Here is a 17,203-nt window from a genome sequence, read left to right on the forward strand (position 1 = left end):
GAAAGAATGTTAATATTTAGGTGGCGTTTATCCAGTGATGTGGGCCAGCTGGCACAGAGCGATGGGCGATCAAGATGATGCTTGTTTGTGAAGAGACAGATTGAGACAGGTATTGTCCAGGCTGTGGAAGCTGTGTGGGGGTGCGCGGGGCATTGGTTAAATATTTTTCACTATTCCTTGTTGCCCCAACCCCACAATATATCCGCAGGCATTGCCACTTTAATTTCACTGCACATCGTGTATGTGTATGTGACAAATAAATTTGACTTGACTTGACTTGACATTGGAGAATTAAACGCTCTTGACTTTTGACTCGAGGTTTCACTGAAACGAGCTGCTCCTCTCATATCATATATCATATCATAAATATACAGCCGGAAACAGGCCTTCTCGGCCCACCAAGTCCGTGCCGCCCAGTGATCCCTGTACATTAACACTATCCTACACCCACTAGGGACAATTTTTACATTTACCCAGCCAATTAACCTACATACCTGTACGTCTTTGGAGTGTGGGAGGAAACCGAACATCTCGGAGAAAACCCACGCAGGTCACGGGAAGAACGTACAAACTCCTTACAGTGCAGCACCCGTAGTCAGGATCGAACCTGATCTGGGCAGGGATCTCTTGGATGGGTGAACTTCAATCAAAACCGTCCTGATGCGAAGCTAAACCCAGTAACTTGAACTCAGTTACACTTTGTGTGTCAACTGGTGACTGTTGTCAGATACCTTAGCAGATGTGGGTAGGGGTTGCCAACTTTCTCACCCCCAAATAAGGGACAAAGGGTGATGTCACTGCCCCGTGACCTCACCCAGCCAGCGGCCATGTGCTCCAGCTCCACCAATGGCGGCCGCCCGGGCCGGGAGGTGTGTTGCTATGCAACCTCTATTAGGTGGCGCCCGGACCTCCGGGCCTACACTGTCTAGGCCTACAACGCCGCCGGGCCTAATACAGGACAAGGGCGGTCTCGTATGGGACAAACCAATTTAGCTCAATATACGGGATGTCCCGGCTAATACGGGACGGTCAGCAACCCTAATTGTGTGTCAACTGGTGGCTGTTGTCAGATACTTTAGCAGATGTGGGTTGGATGATTTGATTACACAGGCTACAACATGTTGAAAGCCTTTTGCCTTTGACAGCCGTTCTCATTGAATGAACATATTCATTGACCATATTTGATGCCCGATCATAATGCTTTTTTCACACTGTCATTTTTTGATTTATTAAAAGATACAGCATGGAAACAGGCCCTTCGGCCCACCGAGTCCATGCTGACCATCAATCACCCGTACACACTAGTTCTGTCCATGCTGACCATCAATCACCCGTACACACTGGGGGCAATTTACAGAGGGCCAATCAACCTACAAACCCACACGTCTTTGTAATGCGAGGATGAAACCGGAGCACCCGGAGGAAACCCACGCGGTCGCAGGGGGAACGTGCAAGCTCCACGCAGACAGCACCTGAATTTTATTAGCGGGCGGCACGGTGGCGCAGCGGTAGAGTTGCTGCCTTACAGCGAATGCAGCGCCGGAGACCCGGGTTCCATCCTGACTACGGGTGCTGTCTGTACGGAGTTTGTACGTTCTCCCCGTGACCTGTGTGGGGTAGTGCTAGTGTGTGGGGATCACTGGTCGGTGCGGACTCGGTGGGTTGAAAGGCCTGTTTCCGCGCTGTATCTCTAAAGTCCAAAGCACAGTCAAAAGATTCCAGCATCTGTATTTCCTTGTGTCTTCCCAATTAGAGAATTGATGGGCGTGTGTAATTTGAAGTGACTAACTCTGGTCATGTTTGTAATGCCGATGTAATAACTCTGGTCATGTTTGTAATGCCGATGTGGTTAGTCAGCTCATCTTGCCTGGTCTCACCCAGGGCCGACATGGCCCGAGCAACAACAGGCTTGCTTTGGCAGGCTGGACGGTTGGAGGTGGTTGATGCAGCTGTGCTGCAGGGCTGAGCGTCCTCTCGTGATGTCCCAACACCAATCAGGTGCTCGGGCTGGGGTGACGCACACCTCTCCACAGCTTGTGGTTACCGGCTTCCTGTGGCAGTGTTGCCGTGAGATAGCGAGAGGAAGCTCGGCCGCCAGCCCACTGCTGAGGGCTCCGTCACATGCCCGCCCTATGACCCTCTCCGTCACATGCCCAGTCTGTGCTCCTCCGTCACATGCCCACTGCTGAGCGCTCCGTCACATGCCCGCCCTATGACCCACTCTGTGCCCCTCTCCGTCACATGCCCACCCAGTGCCCCTCTCCGTCACATGCCCAGTCTGTGCTCCTCCGTCACATGCCCACTGCTGAGTGCTCCGTCACATGACCACCCTATGACCCTCTCCGTCACATGCCCAGTCTGTGCTCCTCCGTCACATGCCCACTGCTGAGTGCTCCGTCACATGCCCACCCTATGACCCTCTCCGTCACATGCCCAGTCTGTGCTCCTCCGTCACATGCCCACTGCTGAGCGCTCCGTCACATGCCCACCCTATGACCCTCTCCGTCACATGCCCACTGCTGAGTGCTACGTCACATGCCCGCCCAGTGCCCCTCTCTGTTACATGCCCAGTCTGTGCCCCTCCGTCACAAGCCCACTCAGTGCCCCTCTCCGTCACATGCCCACCCAGTGCCCCTCTCCGTCACATGCCCACTCAGTGCCCCTCTCTGTCACATGCCCACTCAGTGCCCCTCTCCGTCACATGCCCACCCAGTGCCCCTCTCTGTCACATGCCCACTCAGTGCCCCTCTCCGTCACATGCCCACCCAGTGCCCCTCTCTGTCACATGCCCACTCAGTGCCCCTCTCCGTCACATGCCCACCCAGTGCCCCTCTCTGTCACATGCTCACCCAGTGCCCCTCTCCGTCACATGCCCACTCAGTGCCCCTCTCCGTCACATGCCCACCCTATGACCCTCTCCGTCACGTGCCCATCCAGTGCCCCTCTCCGTCACATGCCCATTCAGTGCCCCTCTCCGTCACATGCCTGCCCAGTGCCCCTCTCCGTCACATGCCCACTCAGTGCCCCTCTCCGTCACATGCCCACCCAGTGTCCCTCTCCGTCACATGCCCACCCTATGACCCTCTCCGTCACATGCCCACCCAGTGCCCCTCTCCGTCACATGCCCACCCAGTGTCCCTCTCCGTCACATGCCCACCCTATGACCCTCTCCGTCACATGCCCACCCAGTGCCCCTCTCCGTCACATGCCTGCCCAGTGCCCCTCTCCGTCACGTGCCCATCCAGTGCCCCTCTCCGTCACATGCCCACTCAGTGCCCCTCTCGGTCACATGCCCACCCAGTGCCCCTCTCCGTCACATGCCCACTGCTGAGCGCTCCGTCACATGCCCGCCCTATGACCCTCTCTGTCACATGCCCGGTCTGTGCCCCTCTCCGTCACATGCCCACCCAGTGCCCCTCTCCGTCACATGCCCGCCCTATGACCCTCTTCCCATGCACACACCCCTTCCCACGCACATGGAGGTCACGCGCCTCACCAACACACACACGGAAGTCACACGCCTCACCAACACGCACAACAAACCTTCAGCATTATGACCCTCTCTGTCACATGCCCGCCCTATGTCCCTCTCTGTCATGCCCACCCAGTGCCCCTCTCCGTCACATGCCCGCCCAGTGCCCCTCTCCGTCACATGCCCACCCAGTGCCCCTCTCCGTCACATGCCCAGTCTGTGCCCCTCTCCGTCACATGCCCGGTCTGTGCCCCTCTTCCCACGCACACACCCCTTCCCACGCACATGGAGGTCACACGCCTCACCAACACACACACGGAAGTCACACGCCTCACCAACACGCACAACAAACCTTCAGCATTTCCATAACGGTTCTGAGCAAATCAACAGCAGCCCGGCTATTGGGTAATTGTTAAGTTCATAAGTGACAGGAACAGAATTAGGCCATTCGACCCATCAAGTCTACTCTGCCATTCAATCATGGCTGATCTATCTCTCCCTCCTAACCCCATTCTCCTGCCTTCTCCCCATAACCCCAGACACCCGCACTAATCAAGAATCTATCTATCTCTGCCTTTAAAATACCCACTGACTTGTGGCCTCCACAGCCGTCTGTGGCAATGAATTCCACAGATTCACCACCCTCTGACTAAAGAAGTTCCTCCTCATCCTCTTCCTAAAGGAACATCCTTTGATTCTGAGGCTGTGCCCTCTGGTCCTAGACTCTCCCACTGGTGGAAACATCCTTAGGACGTACTTTTAGGAAGGAGATGAGGAGGAATTTCTTTAGTCAGAGGGTGGTGAATCTGTGGAATTCTTTGCCACAGAAGGCTGTGGAGGCCGTCAGTGGATATTTTTAAGGCAGAGATAGATAGCTTCTTGATAAGTGCGGGTGTCAAGGTTATGGGGAGAATGCAGGAGAATGGGGTTAGGAGGGAGAAAGAAATCAGCCATGATTTCACGACTGGACAAACTGGATGCAGGAAAAAATTTCCCAATGTTGGGGGAGTCGAGAACCAGGGGCCACACAGTCCATGAATAAAGGGGAGTCCATTTAAAACTGAGGTGAGAAGAAACTTTTTCACCCAGAGAGTTGTGAATTTGTGGAATTCTCTGCCTCAGAGGTCAGTGGAGGCCAATTCACTGGATGAATTTAAAAGAGAATTAGATAGAACTCTTGGGGCGAGAGGAATCAAGGGATAAGGGGAGAAGGCAGGCACACGTCACTGATTGTAGATGATCAGCCATGATCGCAATGAATGGCGGTGCTGTCTCCTGTACCTATTTTCCATGTTTCTACGTTTCTATGATTGAATGGTGGAGTAGGCTTGATGGGCCGAATTCTACTCCTGTTAGAGGTGTCAGTGAATTCTCTGGGTTACTGTCCATCTGATGAGCTGGAGGTTTGCTGCCTCTACTCTGCACTATAAGTGCAACTCTAGGCAGGCGATCCAGAGACAACGGAGGTGGACATGTTCCTGCTGCTTCACTCGGGCTGTGCATTAGAGTTCAGTTTAGTTTATTGTCACCTGTACCGAGGTACAGTGAAAAGCTTTTGTTGCTTGTTAACCAGTCAGTGAAAAGACAACACATGATTACAATCGAACCATCCACAGTGTACAGATCCATGATAAGAGAATAACGTTTAGAGCAAGGTAATGTCCAACCAAAGATGGTCCGAGGGTCTCCAATGAGGTAGATGGGAGGTCAGGACCGCTCTCTAGTTGGTGAGAGGATGGTTCAGTTGCCTAATAACAGCCGGGAAGAAACTGTCCCTGAATCTGGAGGTGTGCGTTTTCACACTTCTGTACCTCTTGCCCGATGGTAGAGGGGAGAAAAGGTGGTGACCGGGGTGAGACTGGTCTGTGATTATGCTGCTGGCCTTGCCGAGGCAGCGCGAGGTGTAGATGCAGATTTCCTAGTTCACTGACATGTCACACAATGAGGTGGCTTGGAGTTACGGTTGCCAACTTTCTAACTCCCAAATAAGGGACAGAATGTGACGTCACCGCCCACGCCCCACGTGACCTCACCGCCCCACGTGCTCCCACTCCACCAATGGCGGCCGCCCGGGCCGGGAGGCGGGTTGCTACACAACCTCCGTTAGGCGAACACACTTGGCCCCGCTCCCCAAACACACTCCGTTAGCCTACACTGTCCGGGCCTACAGTGTCTCGGCCTACTGCGGCCCCTGGGCCTACACTGTGCGGGCCTACAGCACCCCCCGGGCCTACACTGTCCGGGCCTACACTGTCCGGGCCTACACTGTCCGGGCCTACACTGTCCGGGCCTACACTGTCCGGGCCTACAGTGTCCGGGCCTACAGTGTCCGGGCCTACAGCACCCTCCGGGCCTACAGTGTCCGGGCCTACAGCACCCCCCGGGCCTAATATGGGATAACAGTTGGCAACCCTACTCAGAGTGTGCATACTCTCAGAGCCACAAGAAACTGCTTTCTCAAGGCCGTGCTGAGGAAACATCTGCAGCCTCACTGCTGAGGCCCCTGCACTCTAAGTCCACTTAGCTTAACGGCATCGATTGCCTTTGGAGAAACGATTTCTCTGTCTGTTCCAGGAATGGTTTGGATCAATTCAGTTTAATTTTAGCCTGGCCTGATGAAGTAAATCATCTCCATTGGCGAGTTACCAACCTGACTACACGAACCCATCCTCCTGAGTAATCTGGCCCACAGCTCCCCCTTGCCCAGCAAAGATGGGTTGAGCCACTGTGGTAAACGTATTGTTCCTGACTCTCACCGGGACTGTCATAAGGAATAGGAGCAGAATTAGGCCATTCGGCCCATCAAGTCTACTCTGCCATTCAATCATGGCTGATCTATCTCTCCCTCCTAACCCCATTCTCCTGCCTTCTCCCCGTAATCTCCTAACACCCGCACTAATCGTGAAGGACTGTGCCAGTGTAAAGATAGACACAAAAAGCTGGAGTAACTCAGCAGGACAGGCAGCATCTCTGGACAGAAGGAATGGGTGACGTTTCGGGTCGAGACCCTTCTTCAGACCCAAAATGACACCCACTCCTTCTCTCCAGAGATGCTGTCTGTCCCGCTGAGTTACTCCAGCTTTTTGAGTCTATATTTGGTTTAAACCAGCACCTGCAGTTCCTTCCAACACATTTAATTTAGTTTAATTTAGAGATACAGCACGGATACCGGCCCTTCGGCCCACTAGCCCCGCACTGACCAGCGATCCCCGCACACTGCATTCAAGAGAGAGAGCTAGATAGAGCTCTTAATGATAGTGGAGTCAGGGGGTATGGGGAGAAGGCAGGAACGGGGTACTGATTGTGAATGATCAGCCATGATCACATTGAATGGCGGTGCTGGCTTGAAGGGCTGAATGGCCTCCTCCTGCACCTATTGTCTAACACTACACTACAAACACTAGGGACAAGTTTTACATTTGTACCAATCCAATTAACCTACAAACCTGCACGTCTTTGGAGTGTGGGAGGAAACCAGAGTTCTCGGAGAAAACCCACGCAGGTCACGGGGGGAACGTACAAACTCCGTACAGACAGCACCCGTTGTCAGGATCGAACCCGGGTCTCTGGCGCTGTGAGCGCTTTAAGGCAGCAACTCTACCACTGCACCACCGTGACTGAATCAAGTTGACTCGTGGGGTTCTTACTTAAGGCCATTCAGCCCAGCGGATCCATGCCAGCTCCCAACAGAGTGATCCCATCACACCCATTCACTCCCTTGAACCCCACGAGCACTTCTTTCTCTCTCCCGCTAGCCCATCGCCCCCCCTTACAACTCTCGCCAACTACTGACCACAGGATATGCAATGGTCGGCCATTGAAATGGCAAATCTCTTTCCCCACAGATGCTGCCTGACTTGCTGAGAATGATCTGTTTGTCTGTGTGCAGTTAGCGTAGTAAGAAAGTGTAAACCTTGTGTCTTTTTTTGGCAACCGGCAACTGGGCGTCACGGTGTTGCCCCAGTAGAGTTACCGCCTCACAGCGCCAGAGACCCTTGTCCCATCCTGACCATGGGCGCTGTCTACACGCAGTTTGTACGTTCTCCCCATGACCTGTGTGGGTTTTCTCCGAGATCTTTGGTTTCCAGCCACACTCCAAAGACATGCAGGTTTGTAGGTTAATCGGCTTGGTATAAACGTAAATAGTCCCCAGTGTGTGTCGGACAGTGTTAGTGTGTGGGGATCACTGGTCGGTGCGGTGGGCTGAAGGACCTGTCTCTGTGCTGTATCTCTAAACTAAAATAAACTGTAGTTCCTTGTATCTACATTATCTGTTTGTTTTATTTCTGATTTCCATCTTTGGGTGATTTTTTTGTTTTTTGGCTTGTCTTCGAATGAGTTTGTCCTTCAGTTATCCGGGCTGTGTGGTGAACCAATGCAGCTTATTGCTTTCCTGTACCTGGCTGCATTGTTAAAACAGAAATAGATTGTTTTTTAATAGACAAGGGAATTAGGGGTTACGGGGAGTGGGCAGGGAAGTGGACATGAGCTATTGTTAGTATAGTAAGACCTGAGTAATCTCCTGGACAAGTTTCATTCGCCTAGCTTGGGGTCGGAGAGGAATTTCCCGGATTTTTTTCCCAAATTGGCCTGGGTTTTTATCCGTTTTTTCGCCTCTCCCAGGAGATCACACGGTTCTTTTGGGTGGGAAGAAGGGCGATAGTGGGAAGGGGGTTGGGGTAGGATCAGCCATGATCGTATTGAATGGCGGAGCGGGCTCGAGGGGCCGGTTGGCCTACTCCTGCTCCTATTTTCTTGTGTTCTTCTTGTGTTCTTCTTGTGTTAATGGCGGCAGAGATGTTCATGGATCACGATGTCTGCTGTGTGTGCTGCACTCAGTGGCCTTTTAACCGTGACATGGCCACTGCACGCAGAGTGTGTGTGTAGGTATGACGGATACATGTTGCCCATGTCTGGCTCTCTGTTTCAGACGTGTCCGGCCCATCCTCCACACTTCATAATGATAGGAGCTGAATTAGGCCATTCGACCCATCAAGTCCACTCCGCCATTCAATCATGGCTGATCTATCTCTCCCTCCTAATCCCTCCATTCTCCTGCCTTCTCCCCATAACCTCTGACACCCGCACTAATCAAGAATCTATCTATCTCTGCCTTTAATATGTCCACTTACTTGTGGCCTCCACAGCCGTTTGTGGCAAAGAATCCCACAGATTCACCGCCATCTGACTAAAGAATCCTCCTCATCTCCTTCCTAAAGGAACGTCCATTAATTATGAGGCCGTGGCCACTGAAACATAGAGACATAGAAAATAAGTGCAGGAGAAGGCCATTCGGCCCTTCAAGCCTATTCTGGTCCCAGACTCTCCCACTAGCAGAAACATCCTCTCCACATCCATTCTATCCAAACCTTTCACTATTCTGTACGTTTCAATGAGGTCCCCCCTCATCCTTCTAAACTCCAGCGAGTACAGGCCCTGTGTAGACAAACGCTCATCATATGTTAACCCACCCAGTTTGTGAAGATTTGGTTAACAGAACTTTCTAGAACGGCTCCGTGCTGTGCGATGCCAATGTTCGATCTCGAAGGAGCTCTGCTTGTCTTTGGGATTGCCCGCACTGCAGGGCGACACGGTGATGCAGCGGGTAGAGCTGCTGCCACTCACCGCCAGAGATCCAGGTCCAACCCCGACCTCAGGTACTGTCTGTGTGGAGTTTGCACGTTCTCCCTGCGACCGCGTGGGTTTCCACTGGGCCCTCTGGTTTCCTCCCACATCCCAAAGATGTGCGGGTTTGGAAGTGAATTCACTCTCTCTGTAAATTACCCCTCATGTGTGGGGATTGGATGGGACCGGGGGATACCATGGAACTGGTGTGAACCGGTGATCGATGGTCGGCGTGTACCTAGTGGGCCGAAGGGCCTGTTTCCGTGTTGTATCTCTGAATTAAAGAGCTTTCTCCCTGACCCCTGCCCTCTGCACCCAGGACCATCGACCCTGACCTCAGGCCACAGGCTCTCTGACCCCTGCCCCCTAACTCACCCTCCTTCCGCCCGTCATGGTTAAACTGGGCCCGTTTCCTGTGCAACATTGCCTGACGGTTCCCCTTTGTCCACACTTCCCCTTCACTGAAATCCTTGCACAGTGCTTTCCCCAAGACCCAACCCCATTTGCTTAGTGGTGAGGTTCTTGCAGATTTGAACGTTTTTCATGCAAGCCATTGAAACAGGGTCTGACTCATTGAACTGCTCCGATCCCTCTGGCCTTCGTAGTTTAGTTTAGTGTGTAGATACAGCACGGAAACAGGCCCTTTAGCCACTGATTCTGCGCCAACCAGCAATCCCTGTGCACTAACACCGTCCTACACACTAGGAACAATTTACCATTTTATAACAAAGCCAACAATTTTTTACTGAACCCAATTAATCTATAAACCCGCACATCTTTGGAGTGTGGGAGGAAACCGGAGCACCCGGAGAAAACCCACGCGGGTCACGGGGAGAACGTACAAATGTACCGACAGCGCCCGTAGTCAGGATGGTACCCGGGTCTCTGGCACTGTGAGCCAGCAGCTCTACCCGCTGCGCCACCGTGCCGCACCATGGTCTGTGTGTGGTATGTTGTCCCTGTCAAACACCGTGACAAAACAAGGCCTTCAGGCGGGGAGCTGCAATAAAGTTGTTGACTCACTTCCTGTTGCAAACTGAAAGTCAGTTTTAGATGAAAAGCAATTTCAGTGCAATCAGTGTTCCAGGGGAACAGTGGAAAGCTTCTGCTGCATGTTCTCCAGTCTGCAAAAGAAACGCACATGATTACAACAAGCAGTCCACAGTGGACAGATACAGGATAAAGGGAATGACAATGTGCAAGTAGCTGCTCAAATCCTGAGCAAAACACAAAGTATTGCAGGAAAATTGCTCCACAGATGCTGCCTGACCTGCCGACTTCCTCCAGCAGCTTGTGTTCTGCACGGGATTGCAGCATCTGCAGTCTGTTGTATCTCCAAATTACCCCGAGAATTGCCCACCCTGCCACAGATCACCACCATTTATCGATCGGCGAGACCAAGCACAGGCTCGGCGATGGTTTCACTGAACACCTTTGCTTAGTGCACCTAGACCTACATGATCTCCCGGTTGCTCAGCACTTTAACTCCCCCTCCCATGGACTCAGCTGCCTCTCCTGATACGTTCCACCAGGGCACCGTCTGTCCAGACTGAGCCCGACCACGACTGGTGGCGATTAGTTTAGCAATACAGACTGTTCCGCCCACTGAGTCCACGCCGACCAGCGATCCCCGCACATTAATGTTATCCTGCACACACTAGGGACATTCTTTTACATTTATGCCAAGCCAATTAACCTACAGACCTGTACGTCTTTGGGGTGCGACCTTTACAACAGTGCGGTTAATGAATTGTCGAGTACCTGGAGCAGAAGTGTTGGTGGTTGCAGGCAGAGTGGTTTTTGACGCCAAATGCCATCGAGAAACTGTCCCCTGCTCGTAGGTCCTGGAGCTGAACTGAGCACCGATGGCAGATCTACCTGCAGCATGGCTGCCCGCAGGGAGAGGGGAGCTGAGCTGGCACTCGCCTGTCCTCTGTGACCAGACGCAAGGGAGAGAGCCGGCTACTCCGCCCCTGCTCGTCCCCCGAAGACCAAAGGGCGGGAGGATGGAGGGAGCCAGCAGTGACGGGCGAGGAGTGAGGCCGGAGGAGAGGAGAAGAGAAGGAACCGGGGTCTGGCCCACTGCCTCGAGGTCGGCTGCAGGAGACACAAATGTGGCCGGGAGAGGAGAGGAGAGTGGAGGCCAATTCTCTGAATGCATTCAAGAGAGAGCTGGATAGAGCTCTTAAGGATAACGGAGTCGGGGTATGGGGAGAAGGCAGGAACAGGGTACTGATTGAGAATGATCAGCCATGATCACATTGAATGGCGGTGCTGGCTCGAAGGGCCGAATGGCCTCCTCCTGCACCAATTGTCTATTGAGTGGAGAGGGGCCTGGAAGGTGAGGCCTAGAGGCCCTGCTACAGCCTGGGACTTGCCTGGATCACGCGCCACTCATGAGGACCGGAGTGTGGACTGCACTTTGAAAATGGCCGCAAAACATGGCGGCGTGCACACGGGATCGGTAGCCCATTATTGTACACTTTGCTAAAAGCTGGAGTAACTCAGCGGGTCAGGCAGCATCTCTGGAGAGAAGGAATGGGTGACGTTTCGGGTCGAGACCCTTCTGCAGACTGGGGTTTTGATACGGCAATACTCTACTGGACTATGTGAACAAAGACCGTAACTGTACGTTTGCACACGTGACAACAGAAGCAATATTGAACCAGTGAGATGTCCAGCTGACAAAGCATGAGTGAGTTTGAGAATCTTGCTTTAAGTACAGGGATGTGAAGGCAATTGGAATGGTGACTGCTTGTAATGCATTGCACTGATCAATGCTGTCAGGATTCATAGCTCCAATGACATTGCCCAAATACTTTCAACAAAGGATTTAAAATTGATGGGTGAATGCTCAGAATCTTTTGCCCGGGAGAGGGGAATCAAGAACAGAGGACATGGGTTTAAGGTGAGGGGGGAATGATTTAAAAGGAACCTGAGTGAGTAACTTTTCCACACAGAGGGTGGGTGTATGGAACGAGCTGCCGGAGGAGGTAGTTGAGGCAGGGACTATCACAATGTTTAAAAGACGCTTGGATAGGTACATGGATAGGACAGGTTGAGAGGGATATGGGCGAAATGTGTGCAAATGGGACTCGTGCAGATGGGGCATGTTAATTGGCATGGTTGAATTGGGCTGAATGGCCTGTTTCCGTGCTGTACTGCTGCGTGAGTCCATGGTAGAGTCTAGTGTGTTCACGTTGCTTAGATTTCTTTCATTGACACTGAACTATTTTGGTCTCTGCAGGAGAAGACCAAGATAGTGGAGCCGCTGGACTACGAGAGTGTGATTGAGCAGAGGAAGGCACAGATCCAGGGCGACAGCCTGCGGGATCTCCTGCAGTTCCCCGCGGATGAGGTCTCGGTGAGTTGGTCACCCATGAAGGCCGTGTGCCGCGACCACTGTCCAGTGGAGCGTGCAGGTACTGGACGCTGGAGTTGGAGACGCCCAGTTGGCAGCGTGGACGCTGGTACAGGGACCAGCTGCCCGGTTGGTCCAAGGTCACAGCCTGGCACAACCCAGGTGGAGGCCGGCACGGCGGCGCAGCGGGTAGAGCTGCTGCCTCACCGCCCCAGAGACCCAGGTTCAATCCTGACTACGGGTGCTGTCTGTACGGAGTTTGTACATTCTCCCCGTGACCTGCATGGGTTTTATTTGGGTGCTCCGGCTTTCTCCCACACTCCAAAGACGAGTGGGTGTGCCGGTTAATTGGCTTCTGTAAAATTGTAAATTGTCCCTAATGTGTAGGATAGCGCTAGAGTACGGGGCGATCGCTGGGCGGCACGGACACGCTGGTCAGTGCGGACACGCTGGTCAGTGCGGACTGGTCAGTGCGGACTCGCTGGTCGGCGCGGACTCGCTGGTCGGCACGGACTCGCCGGGCGGAGCGGTGCGGACTCGCCGGGCGGAGCGGTGCGGACTCGCCGGTCAGGGCGGACACGCTGGTCGGCACGGACTCGCCGGTCGGCGCAGACTCGCCGGGCGGCGCGGACTCGCTGGTCAGCACGGACTCACTGGGCGGAAGGGCCTGTCTCCGCGCTGTATCTCTAAAGTCAGAAAGTCCACGCCCAGCGGTGCCTGAAGGGGTTCTAAATACAAATGTTTTTCCTGTCCAGATCGCTACGGTTCCACACCAGAGACGGACGGTGTGCTCCGCCCTGCCCACTGATGCTGACACACAGGCTCACAGCCTGCTGGTGAAAGAGGTACCGTCTGAGGGGCACCACAAGCATGTGTGTGTGTGTGCGTGCGTGCGTGCGTGCGTGCGCACGCGCGAGTGAGTGCATGTGTTTGTGTGTGTGTGCGAGAGAGTGTGTGCGTGTGTATGTTGTGCGTGTGAGTGTGCGTGAGTGTGCGCGTGCGCGCGCGCGAGTGTGTGAGTGTTTGTGTGTGTGCGAGAGAGTGTGTGCGTGTGTATGTTGTGCGTGTGTGCATGAGTGTGTGTGTGAGTGACTGCGTAAGTGTGCGCGCGAGTGTGCATGTTTGTGTGTGCGTGTGAGTGTGTGTGTGAGTGAGAGAGTGTGAGAGTGTGTGAGAGTGAGTGAGTGTGTGCGTGAGTGCGTGTGTGAGTGTGTGAGAGCGTATGTGTGCGTGAGTGTGAGTGTGGGTGCGTGAGTGTGTGTGAGAGTGTGCATGTGTTTGTGTGTGTGAGAGAGTGTGCGTGAGTGTGTGCGTGAGTTTGAGTGTGTGCGTGAGTGTGTGCATGTGCGCGTTTGTGTGCGCGTTTGTGTGCGTGTGAGAGTGAGCGTGTGTGAGTGTGTGTGTGTGTGTGCGTGAGTGTGCTTGCGTGAGTGTGAGTGCGTGAGTGGGCGTGTGCGTGAGTGTGAGTGAGTGAGAGAGTGTGTGTGAGAGAGTGTGTGTGAGAGTGAGTGAGTGTGTGAGAGTGAGTGTGTGTGCGTGAGTGTGTGTGCGACAGAGTGAGTGTGAGTGTGTGTGCGTGTGTGTGTGCGTGAATGTGTGCGAGAGTGTGTGTGTGAGTGTGTGTGCGAGAGTGTGTGTGTCTGCTCCTATCACACGAACTTACGAACTTATTTCAGGGGTATGTAGAAACAAGGAACAGCAGATGCTGGTTTACAGAAGAAACGACAACATGCTGGAGTACTCAGCGGGTCTCTGGAAAAACATGGACAGGTGACATTTCGGGTTGGGACCCTTCAGACCCGAAACGTCACCTGTGCAAGTTCTCCGGAGGTGCTGTGTGACTCTGAGAGATACTCCAACACTTTGTGTCTTAACATCAGAGAAAGTCAGATTAGGATTGTTTTGGGGACATGTCAGGATGTCTCACGTTTCAGCAGTGGGGAGATGTCCTGGGGTTGATGTCATGTCTGATACAGTGTGTTGATGTCTGGTTATTTATCTACAGTGTATCCGAACCTACACTTCCGACTGGCTCGTGGTCAACTACAAGTACGAAGCCTATGGTGGGGATTTCCGGTCATTGCCGAGGTGAGACTGACTTTGGTTTGTCGTGAGAAAACTCACCACGCTGTGCCCAAGTTCTGGCCCGGGCTCGATCCACCTGAGTGACGCCTAGATAGAGCTGTTAATGATAGCGGAGTCAGGGGGTATGGGGAGAGGGCAGGAACGGGGTACTGATTGAGAATGAGCCATGATCACATTGAATGGCGGTGCGTACAGGCTCGAAGGGCCGAATGGCCTCCTCCTGCACCTATTGTCTATTGTCTATTGTCTAATCTGCGCCACTGAGCAGTGCCTAGTTTAGCCAAGAGGTACAGCGCGGAAACAGGCCCTTCGGCCCACCGAGTCCATGCTGACCAGCGATCCCCGCACACTACAACTATCTTACACACACTAGGGACAATTTACGTTTATACCAAGCCAATTAACCTACAAACCTGTACGTCTATGGAGTGTGGGAGGAAACCAACTCCATAGGTTGAGAGAAAGCCCACGCGGTCATGGGGAGAACGTGCAAACTCCGTACAGACAGCGCCCGTAGTGGCCGTAGCTGATGGAACCAGGTCTCTGGCTCTGAAAGCGCTCGAAGGCAGCAACTCTACCGCTGCGCCACCGTGCCACTTAATGTGTGCAGAGAGAAGAATTGACTGGGCTGGGACAAGTCCTGGGTTATGTTGGCTGCTTTCCCAAGGCAGTGACAAGTGGGGATGGAATCAGTGGTGGGAAGTCCGGTCTGTATTTAGATTTGCCTGCATCCACAACTCTGCAATACCTTACACTTGTACACCCTGCTCTCACCACCCAGGCTGTACCCAGTACAGCCTTCAAACTCCCAGCTTCAAGTATGTTATGGAAATCTCTTCAGCGACCTGTCCAGTCTGTAAGATTGGAGTGACTGTGCTTCCTATGATGTGGTTTGTCCCAGTCTGTCTACAGCCGGGCAGCTCATGCTGAAACACATGCCGAGAGTCAGCGCCCATAACATCACCACCACCAGACCCCCCCTCCCCTCCTCTCCCATGACCTCATGTTGTCCCATGTACCTGCAGCCCCACTGCCTGCCTCTGTAGTGGAGCCTACCCTTCCCCATGGAATAGGGAGCAGAGAGAGAAGGGTAACGCACTGGAGAGGGGAGAGTGTCTGGGGGGGAGTGCCCGGGGGGCATGGGGGGGAGTGTCCGGGGGGGGGAGGGGGGAGCGTCCAGTGGGGAGGGGAGAGAGGGGAGAGTGTCTGGGGGGGAGGGGGGAGAGTGTCTGGGGGAGAGGGCGGAGTGTCGGAGGGGGGAGTGTCCAGTGGGGAGGGGAGAGAGGGGGGAGTGTCCGGGGGGGAGGGGGGAATGTCCGGGGTGGGGGGGGGGGGGAGGGTTGGGGGGAGGGTTGGTCACAGGCGGGTGGGCGAGGTCCCAAGGCAGGGTTTGTCTCTGCTGTGAAGTCCAGCCGCTCTTTGTTCTTTTAACTGCTGGATTGTAACGGTGTTGTAATTATGTTTCCCGTAGCAAAGTGCACCAGCCTTTGGAGAAGCTGCCGCTGCAGCTGTTTGAGGTTGATGAAGATGCTGATGAGGTAGGCAGGGACTATCCCACGAGATTGAGTTGGTGAAGGAGGTTGGTGCGTGTGGGGGTGGTGGGGTGGGGGCGGTGGGGTGGGGGCTGTGGGGAGGGGGGGGAGTGGGGGAGTGTGCATGTGATGTGTGATGGGGAGGTACTGCTAAGGTGCCCATAAGCAGGGCAGTTTGTGAAGCCAAGCATGTAGACTCCCTGTAGTCAGCAAGTGGTTTCTGTTGATAAGAATGTCCTGGCCTCAAGCAGGGTCCTCCATTCGTTGGATGCGTGGACAGGTACATGGACAGGGATGGGGGAGGGGTATGGGCCAAACGTGGTCAGGTGGGACTACCTTAGATGGGGTATCTTGGTCAGCAAGGACAAGATGGTCTGAAGATAGACACAAAATGCTGGAGTAACTCAGCGGGTCAAGTCAAGTTTATTTGTCACATACACATACATAATGTGCAGTGAAATGAAAGTGGCAATGCCTGCGGATTGTGCAAAAAAGTTACAGTTACAGCATAAAAATTAATACATAAAAGAAAATTTAGTCCCTGGAGTTATAATAGTTAACAGTCCTAATGGCCTGTGGGAAGAAACTCCGTCTCATCCTCTCCGTTTTCACAGCGTGACAGCGGAGACGTTTGCCTGACCTTAGCAGCTGGAACAGTCCGTTGCTGGAGTGGCAGGGGCCCCCCATAATGTTGCTGGCTCTGGATCTGCACCTCCTGATGTATAGGTCCTGCAGGGGGACGAGTGTAGTTCCCATGGTGCGTTCAGCCGAACGCACTACTCTCTGCAGGGCCATCCTGTCCTGGGCAGAGCTGTTCCCAAACCAGACTGTAATGTTGCCGGACAGGATGCTCTCTACAGCCCCAGAGTAGAAGCAATGAAGGATCCTCAGAGAGACTCTGAATTTCCTCAGCTGTCTAAGGTGGTAAAGGCGCTGCTTTGCCTTACCCACCAGTGCGGCACTGTGCGTTGCCCATGTCAGATCCTCTGTGATGCGGACTCCCAAGTATTTAAAACTGCTCACCCTATCCACAATAGACCCATTTATCTCCAGTGGCGTGTACGTCCTTGGATGTTTAGCCCTTCTGAAGTCCACAACCAGCTCCTTCGTTTCAGTGACATTCAAGAG

General features: G+C 53.6%; 1 protein-coding gene across 1 annotated transcript in view; it reads left to right on the top strand.

Annotated features, from left to right (window-relative positions):
• The window catches only part of LOC144600314 (dedicator of cytokinesis protein 11-like), a gene marked incomplete at its 3' end in the record, with an annotated part of 68,531 nt that overhangs the window by 11,030 nt on the left and 40,298 nt on the right, over positions 1-17,203 (top strand). The window contains exons 2-5 of the mRNA XM_078411879.1: positions 12,345-12,461; positions 13,214-13,303; positions 14,464-14,546; positions 16,015-16,081. Of these exons, the coding sequence (XP_078268005.1) occupies positions 12,345-12,461; positions 13,214-13,303; positions 14,464-14,546; positions 16,015-16,081 (357 nt within the window). The remainder of the gene's footprint in view (positions 1-12,344; positions 12,462-13,213; positions 13,304-14,463; positions 14,547-16,014; positions 16,082-17,203) is intronic.

Source organism: Rhinoraja longicauda, chromosome 15, assembly GCF_053455715.1.
Source record: "Rhinoraja longicauda isolate Sanriku21f chromosome 15, sRhiLon1.1, whole genome shotgun sequence".
Taxonomy (NCBI): Eukaryota; Metazoa; Chordata; class Chondrichthyes; order Rajiformes; family Arhynchobatidae; genus Rhinoraja; species Rhinoraja longicauda.